Source organism: Balaenoptera borealis, assembly GCF_965194805.1.
Source record: "Balaenoptera borealis genome assembly, chromosome: 5".
NCBI lineage: Eukaryota > Metazoa > Chordata > Mammalia > Artiodactyla > Balaenopteridae > Balaenoptera > Balaenoptera borealis.
The window spans coordinates 38,922,997-38,948,724 of record NC_138862.1 but is presented as its reverse complement, the minus strand read 5'-3'; the positions used below and the strand labels follow the sequence as shown (position 1 = coordinate 38,948,724).

At 35.4% G+C, this 25,728-nt stretch overlaps 1 protein-coding gene across 5 annotated transcripts in view; it reads right to left on the bottom strand.

Moving 5' to 3' along the window:
* CADM2 (cell adhesion molecule 2) overlaps positions 1-25,728 on the bottom strand; it is a 1,026,782-nt gene that overhangs the window by 216,176 nt on the left and 784,878 nt on the right. For all 5 annotated transcript variants that reach the window (XM_082392431.1, XM_082392433.1, XM_082392432.1 and 2 more), the window contains one exon: positions 12,359-12,508. In XM_082392431.1, the coding sequence (XP_082248557.1) occupies positions 12,359-12,508 (150 nt within the window). The remainder of the gene's footprint in view (positions 1-12,358; positions 12,509-25,728) is intronic.

Below are 25,728 nucleotides of genomic sequence, written 5' to 3'. Positions count from 1 at the left end.
CACAAATAAGCACAAATGTAACAAGGCCAAATCAGAACCTACCCCAAAATAGTCACCACCCCCAGCCCCTGCAATCTTGCCCATCTCCTTTTCAAATTCATTACTTTAGGTGTTCAAACCAAAAGCCTTGACGGCATACGTGACTCCTCTTTCACTCTTCTACCCCACATTGTGGCCATCAGCTAGTCAAAATACTTGTAAAATACACACAGAAGTCCACTTATTTTCATCATGTTCATTGCGATCTTTCTGGTCCAAACGAGCTTCATCTTTTGCCTGGTTTATTTGCAATAGTTTCCTAACTGGTCTCTTCACTTCTGATCCCATCCCCCATCACCAACCACAGTCTGTACTCCCCATAATAGCCAGAGTGATACTGTTAAAATGTTCATAAGATCACCTCACAGCTCTGCTCAGCACCCTCCAATGGTTTCTCATTTGAATCAGAGAAAAAGCCAGAATCCTTCAATGGCTGACAAGGTCCCACTTGCTCACACTCACCACATCCTTATCTTTCTGCCCTCATCTCTTCTCTTCTATGCTTTCACTCTGATCTGCACACACTGACTGAGCTCTTCTTCAAACATACCCAGAGAGCATCCATTTTAGGCCACTCCTCTGCTTTGCTCTCTGTCCCCAGAGACAGTTGCATGTCTAGCTCTTTATTCTTTCTTGGGTGTTTGCTCCCATGTCACTTCCTTAATGAGGCTTTCCCTCATACCTTATTTAAAACGGCACTTCCTCTCTTCCTTTTCGTAAATGTTTTTCTTCATAGAATTCATCACCTTTGGACAAACTATCAATACATATGTACTTAATTATTTTACTTATGGTCATTTTCCTCCTACTTGAAAGTAAGTTGCACAAGGGCGGAGTTTTGCCTGTTTTGCCCACTGCTGTATTCAAAAAGCCTACAACAACTCCTGGCAAAAAGCAGCTCAGTAAGTGTTATTGAATGAATGGCTGAATCTTAATTACTCTTAAGGTACATGCAGTGTCAAACTGTAAATATATAGTAAATGGATATATATTAATTTATTTTGAATCTATAATCTTAGAATCCCTTAGAAACTGAGAATTACAATTAATTTTCTTTGTCACAACTCCTCTGACATAAATAGATGGTGGCAGACTAATAATATAATCAATTGTGTGGCTACTCAAAATTAGACTCCTTTGCTCCTGGCTTGAAGACTAGAAATTAATTTTTGGTTGACCAAGTCTAGGCAATTCCTTCTTTGAATACCTTTCAAATATATTCTTTCTATTTCCTTAGCTCTCTTTTTGGTCCAGGTTATCATCACATCACATCTTAGCTGCTAAAATCATTTTTATCTTCCTTTCACCCTTCTACACCCAAAGCCTCCTTTCCCATAGCTGTTCAAGTACTGATTCTTTTTCTTTTATTTCTCTAATTTTAAAAGGATGTATACTATAGCTGATACGCTAAGGAGAGAAACAAAAGTAGAGCTGTAGCTATTGAAAAGGCAGAAGCACAGTTCTTTGTAGACAGTGCAGGCTAGTACAATGAGAAACCCCCAAAGAAGTTCAAAACACTATTAGAGGGCTTCCCTGGTGGCGCAGTGGTTGAGAATCTGCCTGCCAATGCAGGGGACACGGGTTCGAGCCCTGGTCTGGGAAAATCTCACATGCCGCGGAGCAACTAGGCCCGTGAGCCACAACTACTGAGCCTGCGCGTCTGGAGCCTGTGCTCCGCAACAAGAGAGGCCGCGATAGTGAGAGGCCCGCGCACCGCGATGAAGAGTGGCCCCCGCTCGCCGCAACTAGAAAAAGCCCTCGCACAGAAATGAAAGACCCAACACAGCCATAAATAAATAAATAAATAAATAAATAAATAAATTTATTAAAAAAAAACACTATTAGAACTAGTAAGGAGGTAATAAACAGAATAGAAATGTGCATTTTGATTTGTTAGATAACCAATCAGTACATAGACGTGGGCAAAGCAATCAGTTCAGTCAGCCAGTGCTGGGGCACCAGGACTGGTTTTCATTCCTGCTCTGTGCCACTCTTTGTCACGTGGACTCAGTGGTAGCTCTTCAGGTGAGAAAGCCTTAACATCTCTTTATGAAAATCTCACACCATAGGAACTCACACTCAACATAAAAAGAAGTGAGGCAGAGGCACAAACTACTATGTGTAAAATAAATAAGCTATAAGGACATATTTTACAGTACAGGGAATACAGCCAATATTTTATAACTTTAAATGGAGTATAATCTATAAAAATACTGAATCACTACATTGTACACCTGAAACTAATATAATATTGTAAATCAACTATACTTCAATAAAAAAAAAAAATTTACACAGAAGTGAGGCAAGAAGGGCAGGGAGCGAACTTTATTTTTCCTCCTAAATTCTCTCATCCTAACTTGCGTTCCTTTCCCCAAAGCCTTGAGGGTAGCAACTCAGCCTCCAAATTAGAAACTTTCATTGCATTTCACCTTCAACATAGTTACAGCACCTAGGAAATGGTGAAGCTAAATATTACCATTTAAATACAGGTTCTCTGCCTTATGTTCCAGTAACTAAAAGGTCTATTTCAGGTATTTACCCATTCACAGCCACTTTCAGGCTAAAGGTAGTATTAAAGATCTCAACTTCCTGTTAGATAGAAACTGCTTAAGACTTCAATGGCAGACCTTTGTTTTTCTTTTTATTTTGTTTGATGTTACCGTATCAATTTTCAAACATTTCAAAAAACACAAAACAAACTCTGAGAAGAGTTTCAGCCTGTACACCTGGACATAGCAGCAGGTGGCCCTTTACAACCCATTGGTCTCAAGAGGCCTACAAGCTGGAACTGAGATTGGTTTATGTAATTGGTCAAGGTTGTTTCAAGACCACATACAAATCCATAGTGAAACTGGGATCCAAATGTAGTTGCCCTGACTAGCAAGCCTGTAAACCTCAACCAACCAACCCATCTATAATGTTTGCAATTGTTTATGACGTAGGATTTTAAGTTACAAAGAAATAAGCGACTAATAACCAATTATCATCTCCATAGGAGAACACAGTTACTGGTCCCTAGAAGATATTTTTATCATAATTCAAGATTTAGGAAATAGCCCATTCAATCTCACACCACGCAGTTTTCAGCATTAAGAAACAGGTGGGCTATACATATATGAAAGGGTTTTGAGAGTCCAAACACAACATGTTACATCTATATTCATACTACTATCCTTCTTTCTAGACTACAACCATTCTTTCTAAAATGTTAAAGTGAATATTACAGACGAATCACTCAGCATTCCCACTACCCCATTTCCCATTTGTACTTGAGTCCACCTACTAGTCTCAACATAAATAGTCATAAAACCAGAAGACTTAATTCTTACAAACACCCACACTTCAGTACTAAAATAACACTGCCTCCTACATTTCACAGTGCTACAAAATGCTCATTTACTGCTGTTTCCAAGGATCACTCACAAGAGCCTTCTGGGGCTAAAGAAATAATAAATTAAGGAAAGCAGAGTACTTTAATTTATAACTCTTCATGCTCACACAATATAAAACAATACATTAAAAATATTTTTTCAGGAAAAGGTATTTCTAAATTGTATTATTTTGTCTGAATAGTGGAGAAATGTCACCTGAAGAGGCATGGAGGAAGAGAAACACTCAATATTTATAAATACAGGACATAACTAAAATAATTGAAGAAAACCAAGTGAATTGAAAAGATCATACTCATTAAATTTTTAACCATAATAAATTAATAGTTTAATAGTATTTTAATTAGTATTACCATTCATGAATGACCATATGTGTTTTTATTCCTCCCTTTTGGTACTTAGACCAATATTTCCAAGTTACTTATAAAAAAAACTCCTTGGGATTAAAGAGAGGCTGCACTTATTAGGGGTACCCAAGTAATAATATTTAAATGAGGTTTCTTATTCATTTTGTACTTAATGCTACAATTATTTTCATAAAACATATTCTATCAAGACAGAAAAATATTCTGCCTAGATTCTATATTTGAGCCTATTGAGCGGGGCCGTCGTCGAATGTAGAGAATGTAAATTATAGTGATTGCTGGACTCAGTGGCCACGCACCCCTAGTTATACCTTAAAGCACAGTAGAGGCATCTAGTATAAGCTGAACCAATTCATTTCTCTCCTGGGAATTTAAAACTAGAACAGAGAAATGCAGTGGACTCTAAGTTTTGGAGTAGAATGACATTTATGTCAGTGTTCTAGGGCTAAGTTTGCATCAGCCTCAAACAAAAAAAATAGCACCATTTCTACAATATAGATTCACCATAGGGGGATATGACCCTCTCAAAGTCTGACGTAAAATATTTTAAAAAATACAAAATGGGAAAAACGCACTAAAAAATTAAATAGTAAAACTTTAAACACTGTTTTATCTAAAATAGAATTATATTGGTATGAATCAAAATTACGTAGTTTTAAATATAATTAAACTTATACATTATAGACAGTATTTTTTGATACTGTTAAGATTTTCTTATACTTACTAAGGAACTATAATGCTAATGCTATTTTGAAACTTACTTTAAAAATGTTAGAATATCTTAAATTCTCCACGGTCTCTCTGCTGATCCTGATTAAAAGGCTATTCAACATAGAGACCATATCAGTATGTCACAAGGAAATCAGGTCCCTGTACAGTACACTGTTACTTCATATATTAGACAAATAGCACATAATAGTTTATTTACAATTGTTTCTTTAAAAAATAATTTTATCAAAAAAGGTATGTTTTCGGTCATGTATATTTTCTTTTTTTTTTTTAACATCTTTATTGGAATATGATTGCTTTACAATGGTGTGTTAGTTTCTGCTTTATGGTCATGTATATTTTCAAGTCAGGTTTTTTCCTAGATTCATATAGGATCTTTTTATCAATTATTTGGGCATGTTGTATCCTCTACAATGAGGCTTATTATACAACAAGTAGAATTACATTTATCTACCTGTAAAATACTTGATCCAATACTGTTCCTCTATACCCTCCACCATTCCAATGTATAGATGATATATGACAACTTGCCACTTAAGGGCAAAATTCATGTTTTATTTATTTTAGTGGCCCCAATGCCCAGCATAATTCCTGGGACATAGCAATATTTCACTAATATTCACAGAATTGAACTGAAATTGTGACTTGGAAATCTTTTAAATATCAAATATGCTTAGATATTTATATATTAAGAACATTTACTTAGTGACGCCTGTTATCTTTAATGACTAATAATTCCCACTGAGGATATGAAATATCACAAAAGCTATCAAGGCAACTACCCAGAAGTTGGTTGGTCATTGCTTACTTTTTTTCTTTTTTATTGTTTTGGGAGATGGAAATAGATGGCACAATGGTGTTGACCATCCACCCAGTCTGGCTCTAGCCATCATCCCACTTCTTCTGCCATGACCATAAAAAGTGGTATTCTCCAGATGGCTTAAAATCATTGAAATAATTGCTGATTATGTGCTGACTCTGTATGTCTTACCAACATACAAACATATTTATAATATATGTATCCAGAGACATATATGATTGGAAGATAAAAGAAATCAAATTTTAATCAGGACAAGCTGTCTTTCAAGTAGCTCTATTCAACACAGAATAGACTCCTCAAAAATCAATGAGCTACAATAACTGCAAACCACCTGGTGCAGTGTCTATCACACAGTAGATGGTCAGCAAATATTTACTGAATGAAAGACTGAATAAATATATAAGTTAATGATCAGAAAGTAGAATAAAATAGCTCCGTGTTATAGAAATAACTTTTCTCTTTATGGGGTTTTGCTAAAAAAAAAAAAAAAAAAAAAAACGCTAGTGAACAGCAATGTGCAATAACTAAAAGGACTTAATTCAAGAATTTGGTCATTTTCACAGAGGTATTTGATTTATTTGCAGTAAATTTTGTTTTTATTTTTAAATTAAAACATTACAGGGAATTCCCTGGCGGTCCAGTGGTTAGGACTCCGCACTTTCACTGCTGAGGGAGTGAGTTCAATCCCTGGTCTGGGAACTAAGATCCCACAGGCTGCGCAGCATGGCCAAAAAAAAATACAAAAAATATTGTAAAAAGTAGTAATGTTAGTGAAACCTAGCCTCTCTAAAATATAATATCAAGTATGCAAGTTATGCTGAATTCTAAAATGTTCAAACACTAAAATTTGCTGATCGTGTTCAGACACATATTTGTAGCTTTGAATGTCAAAGTTCCAAATCCTGACACTGTTATAGATACCACATAATGAATATAGTTTATAGTGTACATGATTATCTTTATGTTTTTCCTAAAGTTGTTGGACTTTAAACTAGCATAAAGAGATAAAGGTAGTAATCATATAATGTACAACTGAAAATTTTGCTTATGCTTAGTGAGAATTTACAATAATGGCTTTATCATTAGCAGATTAAGTGAAAGCAAGTTATTTCTTTAGGAAATCTAATAGCACACAGTTTAACATATATGTTAAATTTGAGGAATATAACATTGAAAAAAAGTAATGTGTTTTGGAAACGTGCTGCATTGTTGCAACTTATTTCTCCCAAAAAGAAGCAATTCAATGGAAGGTAGTTGTGAACATAGAGTGACACAAGGTTTTTGATAGAAATTATCTTTACTGAAAATTGGACAGGGAGAAATATCTATTTATGCTTGGTAAGTTGTGCTGGTTACTTTCTGCTTATCATTCCAGATCCATTATCTTCCCTGCTCTTTGCCCTGGGAGACTAAACTACCTAGGATTCCTTGACCTATGGTTTCCATTTGGGCTCAGCCCATGGAAGTCATTGATAAGAGATCAAAAGGTAAGAGGAAAAAGAAGTCAATTTACATATTTCCACACATCCTTCTTCCTAACCAGTCTCAGCTTCTAATCAGAAGTCTTCTTCCAAAACTTAGCTTTAGTTCCCTCTGTCACCCTTTCAGAGGCAAGGATGGTTTCCCACTGCTGCTGGCTCCTGGGTGCTGCATTATCTTGACATGTTTCCTTAATTATGCCTGTACACCTATAAATAGTGTGTTCATACTTCATTAACTCGAGTGTATCATTTATTTCCTAATGGGAACCTGATTCCTACTCAATTAATATGGATGCATTTGCTAGCAAATCTGTTATTACAATAAAAATGAAATTATTAAAATATGAGATGTGTTCAGGAGATCTATCATTGAGACGGTGACTTTGGAGTAAAGACCGTAAAGAAGTGATACTTTCCACGAGAAATGTAAAAAACAACAAAAATCCAAAAAGCAATAAAATGAAGTCCTTATCAGAATGATATAGCATGAAGTGAATTAGGCTTGTCTTAAGAAAACTTGGGTCTCATCATCATTTTGTCACTTACTACTCAAGTCATTCAAACCTGCAAACCTCGGTTTCTTCATATACAAAATGGGAATACCGACCATACAGGGTTGTTGTGAATCACAATGAGAAAAGGTAACCATGTTGAAGTTATTTAAAAATTATAGAGTATTAAGTTGTCATCACTTATTTCACGTCTTTAGTGTAACTTATACATGATTTATTTATTATTTTTTTTAAGAAAGCAAAAAGAAGGGTAATATTGACCACTTTAACACCTGCTTTATTGAGTTAATCTTTACTATTTTAAAGGCTGTCACACTGATTGAAACTAGTTGTGGAGAAAGAAACTGTCAGGTGGCACTGGCTGGCATGGAGCCAAGAGAACTTGTACCTCCATTTCAGGTTCACCTCATTTTTCTTCTCTTTATCACTGCTTGTCCTAGGACACGTTATTTATGTTCCTCCTCTCCCATCATCCCCAGTATTAATGTAAAATTATCAGCAGAATAATTGGATAATTAACACCAACGGGTTTTTTTTTTTTGGCTATGCTCTTAATAAAATTTTATTTTCATTCCTTCAGGAATAAAATTTCCTTCAAGAAATTCTTGAGAATCATTGAAGCATAATGCAAAAAAGCAAAACTACTATAAAGTAGTAGTATCACAAAATGTTATGTATTTTACATTTTTATACAAAAACACATACAAGCACACAGAGATACGTCTGTTAAATGCATATACTATGCACTCCTGGAGATGTTTGTACAAAGTATTTTCTGTCAATAATAGGAAGGAATTGAAGTGTTCTTTCCTGAGCATTAAGTGATCAGATTGTACTACTTCAATTGTTTTTTCCCACACCTGCAGAGAAACAAACACAATGACCTAATTGATTTTTTAAAAATTTCTATTGCCAAATACCACACAGCATTCATGTGGTGTTTCAGTGAACTTGACTCCCTACTCTCCCTGCCTCCCTATACCCACTCTATCCCAAGCGCTTACCTACTATTTATAACAGATACGGTAAAATTTGTGTAAAAAGAAAGAGAAGAGGGCCATAACAAGTGGCTACATTTGCTCTAGGTCCCTCTGACCCATAAGAACCTGTAAATTTTCCTCTTGATTTTTATTTTCTATTTAGATTTGTAGTTTCTTAAGTGTTATAGAAAAAGTCTTCATACAAAAACTATGCAGAAATGAAATGGGAGTTGTAATTGAATATCTACTTCATAGGTTAATGATTTCTGGTTTTCAGGTGCAAAGTAGAGAAATTGTTAAAAATGCAATTCTGATCCAAAGACTAGAACATCTGATTTGGTGGGATATTGATGAGCCCCTTTTATTTCTCTGCCAGTTGGTGTCAGAAGCAGAATTAGAAGTCAGATCTGACTCCCTGTCTCTAGGCTACAATGTCGCCATTAAATCTGTGAAATTTAAACAGTAAAATTTCATTTATTGAATATTTGATACATTTTAATGATGACTTGGGGTTTTCTCCGTTGGAAAATGCATATTCTACAGCCAAGGCTGGAATTGGACAAGGTCTATTTTGGCATCTAAAGAGTGAGTCATCATCTAGAACTGTGCTTTCCAAAATAGTAACCACACGTCGCTTTTGAGTAACTTGAAATACGGCTAGTGTGACTAAAAAACCAAATTTTTAATTATTTTAAAATTAACTTAAGTATCCACACATGACTGCTGGCTACAGAACTGTTCTGCAGATATAGCACATTGCCATCGTCACAGCAAGTCCTATTGGGCAGTGCTGACTATAATGTATCCCTCTGTCTTACTGTATATACACCTTCAACAGTTTGAAAATAACTGCTGCTCTTTAACTAAAAGGCAGCTGCCAAGATCAAAGGCAGAGGCCACTTGGGTTATATTTAAAGTGACCTGGTGCCCGGACGCCTTTGTTCTCAGGGGCATTCTAGTTAAAACTAACATAGGCCAACCTGGATTCCAATCCCTTCATTACCAGTCATTCGCTGAACATCTGTGGACAAATTTTCCTTGAGTGTTTGACTCGCAATTTCTCCGGTTGTAAATGGGGAAAGCTACTGATCGCATTAGATGTGCTCAAGGTAGCAAAAGCCTGAATTCACTGCCCTCCTCTTTATTTCACCTGAATAAAAAATATTACAATATTAGCTTCACTTTAGCCAGTTACCCCCAGACACCTATCTCCCTTGTGAAGAAATTTCTGAATATTCACATATAACCTCCTTGAGAGAAATTCCTAGGAAAAGGGGTTCCGCTTAAGCCTCCTTTAGCTGATCATCAACTGCCCACTCACAGCATGCTTTTGTTTCGCTAATAATTCCAAGTAAACAACAAAGGCTTTTCCAGTTCTAGTTAAACCAATGGGCCACCATCCTGAGATACTTGTTCAGCCCTTACAGCCAGAACCCTCAGAGACCTGGGTCTCCAGAGAGCATGAAAGGCTACTCAGAATGCCTTTTGGGACTCCTAGTGGCAGCAGTAATATCAATGAGAAGCACCTGTTTTGTTGTTCTGGCTAGCTCGCTCCCTCCCTCCCTCCCTCCTTCCTTCCTTGCTTCTCATTACTCTATGTCGGTACAAAAATTAAAGTTCAGGGGCACAGAACTCTGGTGAGAACTGACTTGCTAAACTCAAAGCTTCTCAACCTCAGCTGTATTTTACAATCATTTGAGATGCAATTAAAACACTGTGATACTGCATATGCCTGAAAGATTCTGTTTGGAAAGCTCCTGAGAACAACTGGCAACGTAATCTGAGGTAGAAATAAGAACAGAGCCATGGATAAAGCTGTTAACAGTAGCAGCCACCTGTAGAAGCTGGTGCAGTGACACAGACAACCCTTTCGTTTTCTCTATTGTTCTCCTGAGCAGTTGTCACTTGCACAACACGTAAGGGTTACTCTAGTGACGTTAACTCACACTTAGCCTCTGCACTTAGGCTCTGGCACAATTTAGCACGTTTGTTTGCTTGAGATAAGCCTTAGGATTGTGGAGGGCTAGGCAGGTAAATGCAGACAAAAAGACAGTATGGGGAAAATTGTGATATGAAATCTTTAAAATAAAATGCTTTTATTTTCAAATAAAATACTAGATTTGCAAAGAATTTGTTTCCAGAAAGCCCCTCTTTTCTGAAGGATAATCATGGTGAGAAAAACCCATCATGTTATATCTGGGATATTTAGCAATATCCCTGTATCTTTACACTGCTACAAAATACTAGATACATCTAATCATATGAATTGTTGAAGCATTTGCTTTATTTCATTTTTTCTTTCCTTATTGCCTTAACAGGTTAGAGTTATGTTGTAAAAAGCTAGTCTGTGTGTGTGTGTGTGTGTGTTTGTGTGTGTATAGTATAACAGGTTTCTATTTTTGATATTAGACTTTTTCTAATTCTATTGTGGTTCTAATCACCAGTTGCAACAGAATAACGAGAAGTATTGAATAAAGAAACCTTTCATAAATGGCAAACTAACATGTTTGTTCCTTCACAAGTCCCTGGTTTGGTTCCTTGTGATGTAGTGGAAGGGATCCTTGACAGTGATGTCCCTCAAATGCAAGGGTTTGAAAATAAAAGCATTTTTTTTTAAAGATTTCATATCACGATTTTCCCATACTGTCTTTTTGTCTGCATTTACCTGCCTAGCCCTCCTCAATCCTAAGGCTTATCTCAAGCAAACAAACGTGCTAAATTGTGCCAGAGCCTAAGTGCAGAAGCTTAGCGTGAGTTAGCATGACTAGAGTAACCTGTACGTGTTGTGCAAGTGACAACTGCTCAGGAGAACAATAGAGAAAACGAAAGGGTTGTCTGTGTCACTGATTGCACCAGCTTCTACAGGTGGCTGCTACTGTTAACAGCTTTATCCATGGCTCTGTTCTTATTTCTACCACAGATTACGTTGCCAGTTGTTCTCAGGAGCTTTCCAAACAGAATCTTTCAGGCATATGCAGTATCACAGTGTTTTAATTGCATCGCAAATGATTGTAAAATACAGCTGAGGTTGAGAAGCTTTGGGTTTAGCAAGTCAGTTCTCACCAGAGTTCTGTATCCCTGAGCTTTAATTTTTGTACCGACATAGAGTAATGAGAAGGAAGGAAGGAAGCGAAGGAGGGAGGGAGGGAGGGAGGGAGGGAGGGAGCTAGCCAGAACAACAAATGCTAGCATTCCTAACTCTCTGTCATAGTTAAGTTTATGTGTCAACTAATTAGGCCACAGGATTAAGACCATGCTGAATAGCTATTATACAGATATTTATATCCTATATAATTTAAACTTATCTAAAGCAACAGCTCCATATTTTCACTACAGTTTATGAACTCATTTTCTCCCAGTGTTTATAACAATGGATGACGGCTTAGAAATTCAGTATACATTTTTAGTTGTTTGCTTGAATTATATAACATAAATTGCCTTAGTTCTCTAAAAATGTTTAATCAAAATCTACCATCCAATTAGAAAGCCCAGTTAATCACTGAAGTCCAACTCAACTTGTAAATACAGCTTCTCACTTAATTTCAGTTTATTTTGGAAACATGGAGTAACTTAAACTTATTATTGGAATCATTTCTGTAATTCTTACTTTTAAACTGAATTCATGAGAAAGCACAGAACTTTCCAAAATCATAAAGTATCTTCTAAATATTTTAACTAAGATTAATAAAAATAACATCCTATTGCCAGGAGTGAGTGAGGGAAAAAATATTCAATCTATACGAAAGGCATCTACAAGAAAACAAAATCATGTGGTATCTTGAGAGAAGATAATTGTTAAGAGAAGGCATAAAACTATTTTTGAAACAGAATTAGAACTGTTTATTTTATTAAAAAGTTGACATAGGTTATCTTTAGTGTTTATGACTTGCAAACTAAAGTATTTAATATTTAACATGTTTAAATACAAGCAGCAGCAGTTTGGTAATCAAAAGGAATAATTTGAATCATCTCAGAAAAATAAATTCATTATAATTAGGATATTTTAGAATATGATTAAAACATTTAAAAGAAAATGTATTCACCTTTCTTGTCATCAAAGTACAGAGTCTGTTGAGCTGGATTTGACCACTGGAGGGAGGTGTTATCATTTTGATCAACCCTGCAGGTCAAAATTGCAGTTCCGCCTTCAACAACTGTTACGTTCTGTGTGAGTGGAAACTGTCCTTGGCTGCCTAAAAGGGGATTAAAGAAAAGATTGATTAAAAGAAAGTTCTAAAATGATTATCTTCCCAAGAGTTATATGGACTTAACTCCTCATTCCAAGTAAAATTTAAACCAACCAAACAACAGCAAAACTATATATTACAAAAAGGCAAAAAATAATTGAAAACACTTAATCAGAAGACAACAATTTGAGATACCATTAGGATTCCTTTACATTCCCTCACATGCTCCAGAAAAGCTTCTTCTCCTCCTAGGCACACATGAAGATTTATATTTAAATTGTAACATGATTATCATTAATTTCCCTTGGCCTTGCATTAATTATATGGTGCTAGACCTGGTTATCTTTGAAGATAATAATTTTGGATGAACTGAACTCTTTAAAAGCGGCAGAAGAAACAGGTAAAATAGTTTCCTTGTAGCTTTTATAATCCTGAATAAAGCCTATAAAATATGGATACTAGAACTTTAGATTTAATTTCTGATAGAAGAAATAAAAAAAGAATCCTATTTCACCAGGGTTTCTTGTAGACGTAGCTGTTTTTAGAAATACAAAATGTGCTGGAGAAAACAATGTAAGTATTCTTCAAAAAGTGTTCATCTTATAGAATATCCATCAAAATCTTAAAGTGATTACTCTAGCCCAGGAGATAGAGACAATATTCTTTTTTGTTCCTTTCTGTAGTTTGCTGATGTTTTTTCCAATGAATATATATTTCTTTTATAATCAAGGAAAAACGTATCTATAAATGACCATTGTCAATTTGGGTATCATTAGAATGTAATCAATTCTATCTTCCTAAGTGTTATACTAATTTATTAAGGTAATAATTCATGTAATAACATTACTTAGTAAAAGCACTTCTAATAGTTAAAACAAAATTCTTGCACACAGAAACATAATACGTAAATTTCACTGCAGCAAGATGATCTGGAGATGAACTCTGCCAAGTCTGGTAACAATTATGAACATGGGTAAAAAAATGACTTTCTAAAGCCAGGTTAAAATACTATTATGGGAGCAAGGTACTTTATTAAGTCAAGGATAATTTACATATGCAAGAACATTATGATAACTTAATCACACCCATGAAATATATTTTCCTTTTCTTCTTTAGTTTTGTAATGATTCTGTCATTACTACAAGCACCACCTGAGGTTATGCTGGAGCTATTGACATAAAGAATCTTATTACCAAGAAGCCCGTTGATTGGCACCATAAGAGAGAGAAGAGCCTGAAGGGGAAAGTTTCTTTCCAGACCTAAATGACACAAGCACAGAGGTTCATGACCACGTTATATAATTAAGCCTATCAAGTATAAAAATCTGCTATCAGTAGCTTTGTCTCCTCCATACCAACCTCTTAGAGTCACTATGGCAACTCCCCAGGATATCTCCCTGTAATCTTTAGGGTGGAGTTTTGAAATTGAGGTTAGGCAATGTCTGGAATAAACTCTTTGATAGTTGACTTGAAAGTCAACGGGAGCCAGAATGGGATGTGTTTTGCCTTCAGCTCAGAGGTGACCTCTAGCAGGGAAACATGGAGAACTATCAATCTTGTGAAGTGAGTTGAGGTGAAAAACCACATCAGAGAAAACATGAGCTAAAACAGAAAGAAGGAGTAATTACCAAAGATATCAGATTAGCAGCTCATAAATATGAAGCTCAGAATGTTTTTAAGATACTTTGCTTAGGTGCCCAGTCATTGACATAATGCATAAACTGAGCAATCTAGGGGAGGAGGGGATCCTTTAAGTAATAAAAAGCACATAACTGCTAATAAATACACATAGTTCATCCCAGATGACAATTTGACTATCAACTGGTACATAAATAATACTGTCTGCTTCTTTAAAGTGGAAAAAGAGCAGTGATGCTTGCAACAATTTCATCCACTACATTTGCAAAATAATTTTCAAAACATCCCCATAAGAAAATATTATCCTTCTCATTTCACAGATGGGTAAACTGACACTGAGTGGTTAAGTGATTTTTCCATGGTGAAACAGAGTCAATGAACCAGTTGGAGTTTGTTCTGAAATTTCAACATTTTATTCTTATTTTTCCACAAAGGCTGCTGGGTCATATCACTATTTGTTTAAATGTGAATTAGAAAACAATGAAAGGAAAAAAAAAAAAAAAGAGTACTCTTTCAAAAATGAAACTTTGAATTCATACCTAGCTGAACTATGTCCTCATAAATTTCAACATTAAAATCAAATAAGGGAAGATATCAATGTTAACTGCCCTTAAATATCTTATCCTATTTAGAACTTACATTTGATAATTATTTCTGTCTTTCCTTATTGGCCTATAGAAGAAACTAATATTTGTTACAGTGTTCTACATTCCAGGGACTCTACAGACACTAGCACACCTAGACTTTGTCCTTCCAGGTAGGCGATTAGGACAGCTTCCCTCCATCTTCTCTGCACATGGATTCTGACTTCAGTTCCCTGGGACCTTGCAGCCTAAAATCCCTGCAGTCAAATAATTTAGTTTTTCCCAATAAAGAGCAAACTCATATGGAGAATTTACTAATCCTGAATACCCTTAGGATATGTGGTTTCCAAAATCAATTCAAAAGCCAGTGTTGTAGGCAGTCAAACTTCTTCTCAAAGCTTTGAACTGCCTTTTACTTCTGGTTTTAACCTGGAGACAGCATCAAGTGAGCTTCTACTTTTCTCTTTTAACTCCTCCTGGCTCAAAGTTGACAGGTTGTCATTTAATTCAATCTCAGAGAGTCTTTCTAAAGACATTACTAATTTTTCCAATTAGAAAAATTAGTATGTTACAAAGTTAAGGATTCATCCTCAATGTATTCATCAAAAAAGTATTTTGGGGGCCCTACTACATGCCTTGCCTTGTATGAATCAACATCTGAAAGATGCACAGAAGAAGAGAAACTTGCTAAGGAGTTTCTGCAAAATAATCAGAAACTAGGATAGAGTATGATGGCAAGGGAGAAGGCAGTCTAGGTGTGGTATAGTATCCATCTTGTTTACCATCAACAAGAATTTCTAAAATGCACTGATCATATCATTGAGGCTTATTTAATTTTTATTTTTATTTTTTTGAGGTTCTTAGTCTTTTAATTTTTTTAATTTTTTTTTAGTTTGTTAACATCTTTATTGGAGTATAACTGCTTTACAATGGTGTGTTGGTTTCTGCTTTATAACAAAGTGAATCAGCTGTACATATACATATATCCCCATATCTCCTCCCTCTTGTGTCTCCCTCCCACCCTCCCTATCCCACCCCTCTAAGTGGTCACAAAGCACCAAGCTGATCTCCCTGTGCTATGCGGCTGCCTCCCACTAGCTATCTATTTTACATTTGGTAGTGTATATATGTCCATGCCACTCTCTCACTTCATCCCAGCTTACCCTTCGCCCCTCCCCGTGTCCTCAAGTCCATTCTCTACGTCTGTGTCTTTATACCTGTCCTGCCCCTAGGTTCTTCAGAACCTTTTTTTTTTTTTAGATTCCATATATATGTGTTAGCATATGGTATTTGTTTTTCTCTTTCTGACTTACTTCATTCTGTATGACAGACTCTAGGTCCATCCACCTCACTACAAATAACTCAATTTCGTTTCTTTTTATGGCTGAGTAATATTCCATTGTATGTATGTGCCATATCTTCTTTATCCATTCATCTGTTGATGGACACATAGGTTGCTTCCATGTCCTGGCTATTGTAAATAGAGCTGCAATGAACATTGTGGTAAATGACTCTTTTTGAATTATGGTTTTCTCAGGGTACATGTCCAGTAGTGGGACTGCTGGGTCATATGGTAGCTCTCTTTTTAGTTTTTTAAGGAACCTCCATACTGTTCTCCATAGTGGCTGTAACAATTTACATTCCCACCAACAGTGCAAGAGGGTTCCCTTTTCTCCACACCCTCTCCAGCATTTACTGTTTGTAGATTTTTTGATGATGGCCATTCTGACTGGTGTGAGGTGATACCCCATTGTAGTTCTGATTTGCATTTCTCTAATGATTAGTGATGTTGAGCATCCTTTCATGTGTTTGTTGGCAATCTGTATATCTTCTTTGGAGAAATGTCTATTTAGGTCTCTGCCCATTTTTGGATTGGGTTGTTTGTTTTTTTGATATTAAGCTGCATGAGCTGCTTGTACATTTTAGAGATTAATCTTTTGTCAGTTGCTTCATTTGCAAATATTTTCTCCCATTCTGAGGGTTGCCTTTTCATCTTGTTTATGGTTTCCTTTGCTGTGTAAAAGATTTTAAGTTTCATTAGGTCCCACTTGTTTATTTTTGTTTTTATTTCCATTTCTCTAGGAGCTAGGTCAAAAAGGATCTTGCTGTGATTTACGTCACAGAGTGTTCTTCCTATGTTTTCCTCTAAGAGTTTTCTAGTGTCTGGCCTTAACATTTTGGTCTTTAATCCATTTTGAGTTTATTTTTGTGTATGGTCTTAGGGAGTGTTCTAATTTCATTCTTTTACATGTAGCTGTCCAGTTTTCCCAGCACCACTTATTGAAGAGGCTGTCTTTTCTCTATTGTATATTCTTGCCTCCTTTATACAAAATAAGGTGACCATATGTGCGTGGGTTTATCTCTGGGCTTTCTATCCTGTTCCATTGATATATATTTCTGTTTTTCTGCCAGTACCATACTGTCTTGATTGCTGTAGCTTTGTAGTATAGTCTGAAGTCTGGAAGCCTGATTCTTCCAGCTCCGTTTTTCTTTCTCAAGATTGCTTTGGCTATTTGGGGTCTTTTGTGTTTCCATACAAATTGTGAAATTTTTTGTTCTTGTTCTGTGAAAAATGCCATTGGTAGCTTGATAGGGATTGCATTGAATCTGTAGGTTGCTTTCGGTAGTATAGTCATTTTCACAATGTTGATTCTTCCAATCCAAGAACATGGTATACCTCTCCATCTGTTTGTATCATCTTTAGTTTCTTTCATCAGTGTCTTATAGTTTTCTGCATACAGGTCTTTTGTCCCCTTAGGTAGGTTTATTCCTAGGTATTTTATTCTTTTTGTTGCAATTTTAAAAAGATCCTTCCTCTGGCTAAGCTCACCGCCATCCCGCGTTTCAGAGGAGTCATTTTTTTTCAAACAAGTTTATGATGAGACTTAAAGGAAACACAACTTCCAATTTGGAATTGTAGAAGCTGGCTATTTTTCCAGTCAACCTATGGCCATCATTTTCCTCCTCCTTTCCTTGTATTTATTTCTTTTTATTTTTTGCATAAATATCAATCCCCCTTACTTGTTTCTAAACTAATTAAGGGTCAGGTAACTAGGGTATCTTACTTACCTTAGAATCAGCTACATAGCTTAACATTCTGTACTGTGATTAGAGCACTAGGCACTTACTGTACAAAATGAAAGCATCCCTTGGAGCAATTGCCGGCATTTGTAGGGGAATTTGTAACAACAGAATGATTAAAGTAACTCAAGTCTGCTGCATTTGTTCATGGTCAAAACGGAGGAGCAGAAGGAGAGACTAATTCCTCAGTGAGAAAAAAAATATGGAAAAATTAAATAATAAAAGCCTTATCAGTATCATGTCTTAAAACATTTTTTGTAAAGTTCTGCTTAAAAATCTTAAGGGCTGTACATAAGATATAACAGATGGTGATCTAGAACAGACATATCGAATACCATTGTCAGCTCCCAAAATGGGACACAAAAAGACAGACTGTGATAAATTTATGCTCCACAAGGGGAAAAAAACATAGAAAACACTAACTTTTTTTGAATATTAAGTCTAATAATATATACTATATACCAACTATAATATAATACCGAAGCCCTCTTAGGTAGATGGACCTCTGAGATGGAAAATATTTTATCTTCCGTTCCTGGTCCAATTTCCCTTGCATCAACATCCATTTTAATAGTGCCCTTCTGTGTTATCTCCTCCCTCAACCATCACTAAGCCAGCAGTAAATATATGAAATATACAGCAAATCTTCACTGAGTATTCACAATATGCTAGGCACTATTCGAAGTGCATTTCCATTATCAATGATTTAATCTTCATGCCAACCTTGTCGTCATCTCAATCTGGAAGACAGGGAACTGATGCAAAGAAACATTCAACGATGTGCCCAGAGTCACATGGCTAGAAAGTGTGGCAGCCAGGTATTCAACTTTTGCCCTCAGTCTTCAAACCTCACATGTGTAACCATAGAGTCACTTTGAAAATAAAGTGAGCTTAATTCTGACTCAGTGGCTGTTATAAAAGAAACATATAGTTTGGAGTCAAACATTCCTAAGATGCATTTAGACCATTTATATCTATTTTTAAATAAGTGAAGGAACATTTGAAATTCAAGTAAAAGCAGTGATATGCTAGAGCCAACTGACACCAGCTCAACTGGTGAGAGAGTCAACTGACTGCAGGTCTTCTCCCTTTATTCTCAGTGATGACATAACTTGGTAGCTTGAAACTCGGAGTATCTTCACCATGGTAATTGGCTTACAATGCAAGTCAATGTTTTCCTACAGAGCCAGTGGTTAAACGTTTACAGAACACCACTGAAAAAGCCACTCTCAATGTTTTTTGAGGGGGCTGTTACATACATTTTTAGCATAAAGTTGTTTTGTTGTTGTTGTTATTGTTTTTTCTGAAAAACCAATAAACTCTCTGCAATGCAGTATACTTCTGCTTTTGAAGTTCTTTTTCTTCATAGTGTGAGTCTCTTGTTTTTTTTCCTTTTTCCTCATATCACTTTCCAACAGTCTTTTTCCCCTTCCCCCCACCATTCTCCCAATAAAATGAGCTCCCTTTTTCTCTGCTCCTGGACAGTAATCTTGAAATGCTAGGTTTTTAAAAATTTTCTTTTTAATTTTTATTTTATATTGGAGTATAGTTGATTTACAATGTTGTGTTAGTTTCAGGTGTACAGCAAAGTGATTTAGTTATACATATACATACGTCTATTCTTTTTCAGATTCTTTTCCCATATAGGTTATTACAGAGAACTGAGTAGAGTTCTCTGCACTATGTAATAAGTCTCTGTTGATTATCTATTTTATATATAGTAGTGTGTATATGTTAATCCCAACCTCCTAATTTATCCCTCTCCCCATTGAACTGCTAGCTTTTCTTAGGCTGCTGAATTTACTCCTCTCTAACTAGCATCATTGGTTGAAAACCATTTAGGTCACTTTCAGTAATTATATGTAAATAATTTGTTAATTTACTGCTGTGAAAGACACTTTAATGGAGAATGATTGGTCAATATTTTGAAAAGATGGCTCTCCTGACCCTGTCTTTAAATAGTTGCCATTATTTCTTCAATGTTTCCACCTGTCATACACTTAGGAAAAGATTGGTTCAAACTTTGCTTTGTCTAGATCAGCAATTACCAAGTTCAAAATCAAGTGAACTGAAACTTGACTCCTGTTGACCTCAGTTAGTTAAGAGTTGTCTTTCCCTCACACGTTTCTTGCATGCCTTCCTGTCTGACCACCAAGAACCTAGCACACTGTCACACAGAACACAAAGAGACAAATTCTAAGATTACGGCCACCTCAACCTTGGTGGCAGGCCGTGATGTGCCATTAGCATAGAGAAGCAATAAGCATAACAGTGAAGAGAGATATTTGAAGCCAGCAGTATTGTTGAAAGAGAGCAGACATGGGAAGATGCATGCTTGAACACTGATCCCAAAGCATGGCTCTGCTGCCATAAATGGTTTTATTCAAGCTTTGCTATCTCCTGAATGGATAATGAGTGAAAGCAACGGTTTTCTCCATCTCTTTTCCTGTGCTAAAGATTAAATGTGGGCCACAACAGTGGATCAGTGCACACTGTGCATGAGTGCTTACTTACTAAGAGCAATAATCACCGGAGATATATCTAGACAGACAGGCAGAGGTTGAGGCTCTGCACATCTGAGAGGGAGTTCACAGTTAGTGATTTTTCAGGGTAAATGATCAAATTTTGTGGGTTATTTGACAGGAACTAAGGACCTCATTATTTTTCCTTCCTGAAAATGAGCAAAACTTTCTCAAAGGAAGAACCAGATTTAAAAACAATGAATGGGAACAAGTAAGAACAAGATGTGAAGAGAATTTAAGATGCAGTGTTTCAATAAAAAAGTGTAAACTCCTCATGACATAAAAAATGTCACATATTTTGAGCCTTCCTTTTGGAATATATTTATACATAGCAAAAACTGTCAACTCAGTCTACAAAATTATTTAATTCAACAGAGGTATTGGAACCTGTATCAAATGGCATACATAATGTTTTGCTTTGTTTTAAAATATTTTTGTGTTTGCTCAAGAACCCTATTTTAAATGTAAAATACTGGTCTCATGTTAAGGTTCTCTTATTTTGGTTATAAAAAACCCAAATGCCAGATAGATTAGTAGACACAAAATAGGTTAAAGATTCTTAAATATAAACCTCAACAAGAAATGACAGAAATAGGTAACTCATTTTTAAATGAAATACAAAGATAGTCTACTATTATTTAGGGTCTTCCCTTCTACTATTCTCAGCTTTGTGCTTCTCTCTCTCTCTCTCTCTCTCTCTCATCCTCTCTCTCTCATCTGTTCTATCATCTGGTTCGGGGCATTTACACAAAGAACCTGCATTTTAGAAAGTTCAAGATCATTCTTGTTGCTTAAATTAAAGTCTAAAAATATATCTAAATGCTCACACAGCATGCTATTACTTCCACTAAATTACTGAAGGCATTCTAAACAAATAACCTTCTAATGTGAAAGTTGTGGCTCAGTAGTTGTATGGACTGAAACACACATTGCATACTAAAGCCTATTGGTTTGAAAAGCACAAATGTCATTAATGGAGGCTTATAATTCTCAAGAGAACTATGATGAATGCTCTATCATGTGAGAAGGGAAATTAGAGGAAAAATTAAGACTGATAACTAAGTGCAAAATATTTCCACTTTTGGAATGCCCCTGTGTTCTTTCAAACACTTAAAATTCTCCAGTCATTTTTTCCTTTTATTCCAACTTTTAGGTTTGTCTGAAAAACTTTAAGTATTCTGTTTTCCTAGGCTACCACATACAATTTATTTTTCTTTGATTCTACTCCATCCTCTCAGATTCAGCTCGCCTTACAGAGTACAACACCTGCTATCCACCTTCTGTGCCACCCCTCTGCCCAGCCACTATAGAACATGGCCATCAGTCTGGTGCTGCTTGCCAGTTTCCATAGAGACAGGAAGTACTTTGGAGACCTGTGTTCCACTGCAACTGCCAGACCAATGCAGGGAAGAAACAAAGCTGGCAGGCTGTGGGTCTTGCAAGGCCAGGAAAGGTTGGAAGGGCTTTTTTATCCTGATACCAAAGTGTAACAATGCCAAATTGGAAGCTTCAGCAGTTACAATCCTGTAGACTAGATCTTGTGTTCACTATGGCCATTGTGAGTGACCCATTCTGCTCCCAACTCCTGGAGCAGAAACTCTTGGGTACCCAAAGGCTGGTCCTAGTCTTTTGCTGGCTTCTGGTCCATGACAAAAGGCTCTTTCAGATTTACAGTGGCTCCCACAGCTCCTGAGCAAAGAATCGTAATTCTCCTGTAGAAATTTCACCTCTCTTTCTCTTTTCCAGAATATGATAACATTTTCCTGGAAACACATAGCAAACTAGGGAATTTATGAGATAACCACTGGATTATTCCCAATTGACCTACACAGTAACTGTCAGTAGGTGATCCAGTTAACTACGTAATATTATACCAAAACTAGTCACCATTTGCTGTGTCTATGATAGTATTTATAATTAGCGTTATTTCTTGATTATCAGGATCAGGACTGGCCCTACAGAAATTTGCAATACAGGTGAAATGTAACATTTCATATGTGCCTTCCTTTGCATTTCAAAAATGTTTTTGTGTGATTGTATACCTCAGCCTTTTGTATTATAAATATTCCCAGCACATTGTTTCTACATAAAGTAGGTTTCTCCAATTTCTTCCATTAATTTTATATTGCTAAGCCATATCACAAAATGTGTTTTCTCTACATCACAAAATTCTAAGCTGCAGGGAATATTTATAAAATCCTGGGAAACATTGTTTTATGGCTGCTTTATGTTCTTTCTTAGTGGTTATATTGCTTTATCATGTTTTAAAACATTATCTGATTAAGAAAATATTCCCAACATTTTTTTAACCTGTATCTGTACAAATTCAGTTCTTTATATTCTTAGCTTGTTTTTCTGCTTATTACCCTGCCAAAATGCATAATAAACAAAAGTTGTTTACATACCATGGACCTAGTGAACTAGATTAAATATAAACCTGTCTAGCTTTACGGCCAAAATAGATTTTTATTTTAAAAAATTAAAATATATTTTGTTTTCATTAATTTATCTATATTTAATTCATTCCCTAACATTTTTTTTTCTCAAAAATTCAAACAATAATTTCTTGAATGAGCACATACAATTTTTCAAGGAAAAAGTGAACTCGATGAATAGTTCATGTTTATATTCACAAGGATTCTTTTCTTCCTATACAAAAAAGATCTTCAAGTTTGTGATGTGGAAGAATAAAAAGCAAAGGAAATAATTTTTAAATGAAAAGGAAACTCTATGACTTGCAAGGCAATATAAACGAATAATAGGGTTTTAAAATTATTTCTGTAACATTAAAACAGGCTTACATGGTAATTATGTGTGCATTAAGTCATTTTATCTTTCCAGAATACTGTTTTCAGGGTGAATGAGCAAGACCTAGAACTGACCAGCTTTACTTGCTAACTGATAAACATTTGAGAGGCAGCCTTCCAGAGAAAAGAAATTTATGACCACAATCACAGTCTGGTTCACAGTGAAACTCAATCACGTAACTAAATTCTAAATTGAGATGTCAACCTGGAGGAAATATTCTGGAAAGGAACACACAGATGGCAGGACTCTTCTGAAGACAGGGTGAGGAATATAGTGCTGAGCATACAATAATCAATCTTCTGGAGACAAAAAAAAAAAAAAAAAAAAAGGACTGAGTGGGACATAACTGTTTAAAATTGAAATCCCTGGGAAAAATTTCAATCTGATACTAAAAAGGGGGAAATTAATGCATATATTCTTGTTTTATTCAGTAGGTCTTAGAAGGTTGATATATTTAAAACAGCAAAAATATTGCATTATAGTACATCTTAAAATATTTTATAATCTCAAGGAAAATTAATATTCCTAGTAACATTTCTAGGAACAAGTTAAATGGAATAAAAAGTTAGAAAATAAAGTATCATTAAATCTTAATTTCAAATATACAACTGTTTCAAATATACAAATATAACTAGCAAAATAAGGTAAAGATAGTGAGAAGTTATAAATTGAGAAAATATTAAGACTTCATCTGGTTTTCATGCTAGTTTTCCTTAATTCAAATGAAAAAAAATTATACCAACTCTTAATTGTTGCTTAATATATTGTTGCTAGTTAATGATTTGACTTACATGCAGTAGATATATTTTGGTAACATCTTTCTTTTGGATTATAACACATCTATGCATACAATGCATGCAAAAAATTATATTGACCATTTCAAGTTGCCTATATATTAATATTCTTTTCATGTATTATTCTCTGCAGAAAATTTAAATAATTGCATTGGTGTACTGAATAGAGATATTCATATAAAAGAGTGACACAGATGTCTGTTTGGATTATAACTCTGGATTATGGGATGTAATAAGGAATTTTGAGATGACATTGATGTAAGATACAGGTAAGAAAAAATGTGATATCAAACACATGTCACTTAATCATGTATAATCAGTTCACATTAGGCATATGAACTATAAATATTGTTAAACAGAAAAAAACACAGGCCCAAAATGTCATGACTTGTGCTAAAGCCCAGGATACCAAACCTAGATTTAATACCTAACCTAATTACAGTTTTGACCTTCAGAAACGTAGCCTTAATCAACCAGTCTGAAATTTTCCAGTCAGCACCAATGAGGTAATCTGTCACGTTGGCCCTCTCCATCCTGCCACTCCCCAAAAGAAGAAGAGGTGATCTGCAGGTTAAAAATCATGCAGTTCCCCTTGCCCCCAAAAAGAAGATGGGCTAGCCTAAGAATAATCCTTTCATAAGTTTCGCTAATAGCTTTCTTGCCCCACCCTTCTTCCTATAAAAACTTTCTATTTTGTACTACCCCCTTAGAGTGTCATTCTTATTGATAGATGGGATGCTGCCCCATTCATGAATTGCCTAATAAAGCCAGTGAGATCTTCAAATTTACTCAAACATCGTTTACTAACATTGTAAACATATACAATGTTTATGCTTTCTGAAACCTATCTTTCCATTTGTAATGGATTTTGCCTATGAAAGATACTTCCATGACATTAATTTATTCAACAAATATATGTTTTGTGTCTAGAATGTGCTTCACATGGTAGCTGCTGGGGATACAACTGTGAACAAGGTAGAAATGATGTAAAGTTCTATCTTTAGAACTTACAGCCTAAAGACAGGCAGGAAAACAACACAAATACATAAAGGAAAAAAGGTGTTGCTATTTCAGCTGAAAACCAAATAGGGAGAAAAAATCAGGCATTTAAAAAGTGATAGAGGATGAGAATGTTTGAGAGGGAACCAGTATTTCAAAAAGTAAGTTAGCTGATGTAAAGGTCCTGAGCCAGAGGTAGGAAAAAGGTTGGCTATTGAAGGAGCTGGGAAATGAAACAATCAAAAAATACAGTGAGTTTGGAGCATGAGGAGAAACAGATGAGATAACCCAAGATGAGGTAGAAAAGAAGGTTAAGGCAAATCATGCAGGGTTTTTTATATCATAATAAGGAGCTGACATCTATTCTACATGCAATAGCATTGAAGGAAGCCATTGAAGGAAGTGCCATGACTCAATATACATTCTCAGAAGATACAATTTTTCTGCTACTTAATCATTATCCTTAATTCAAAGATTTTTAATCTCAGAGACAAATCCTTGTAAAAGTTGTGTTTACAATCAAGAACCTTACTGAGAAAATATCAAAGAATCCATGAAATCATGGGGATTTATTGTAAAGGTAACCAACCTCTTGGCATTTTTTATTCTACACTGTAAATAATCTTCTAGTAAATGAAAACCCATATTTTACTGACTTGAGCTTATACTAAAACAAGATAGTTACCCATATTTCCATATAACCCCTACTCTTTGATAGACAGTTTATCCCTTACTTCCACACTAAAATGTCATTGCCTTGAGAAGTTTCTTTAATTAATAATGGAGGACTTCCATTTTGTT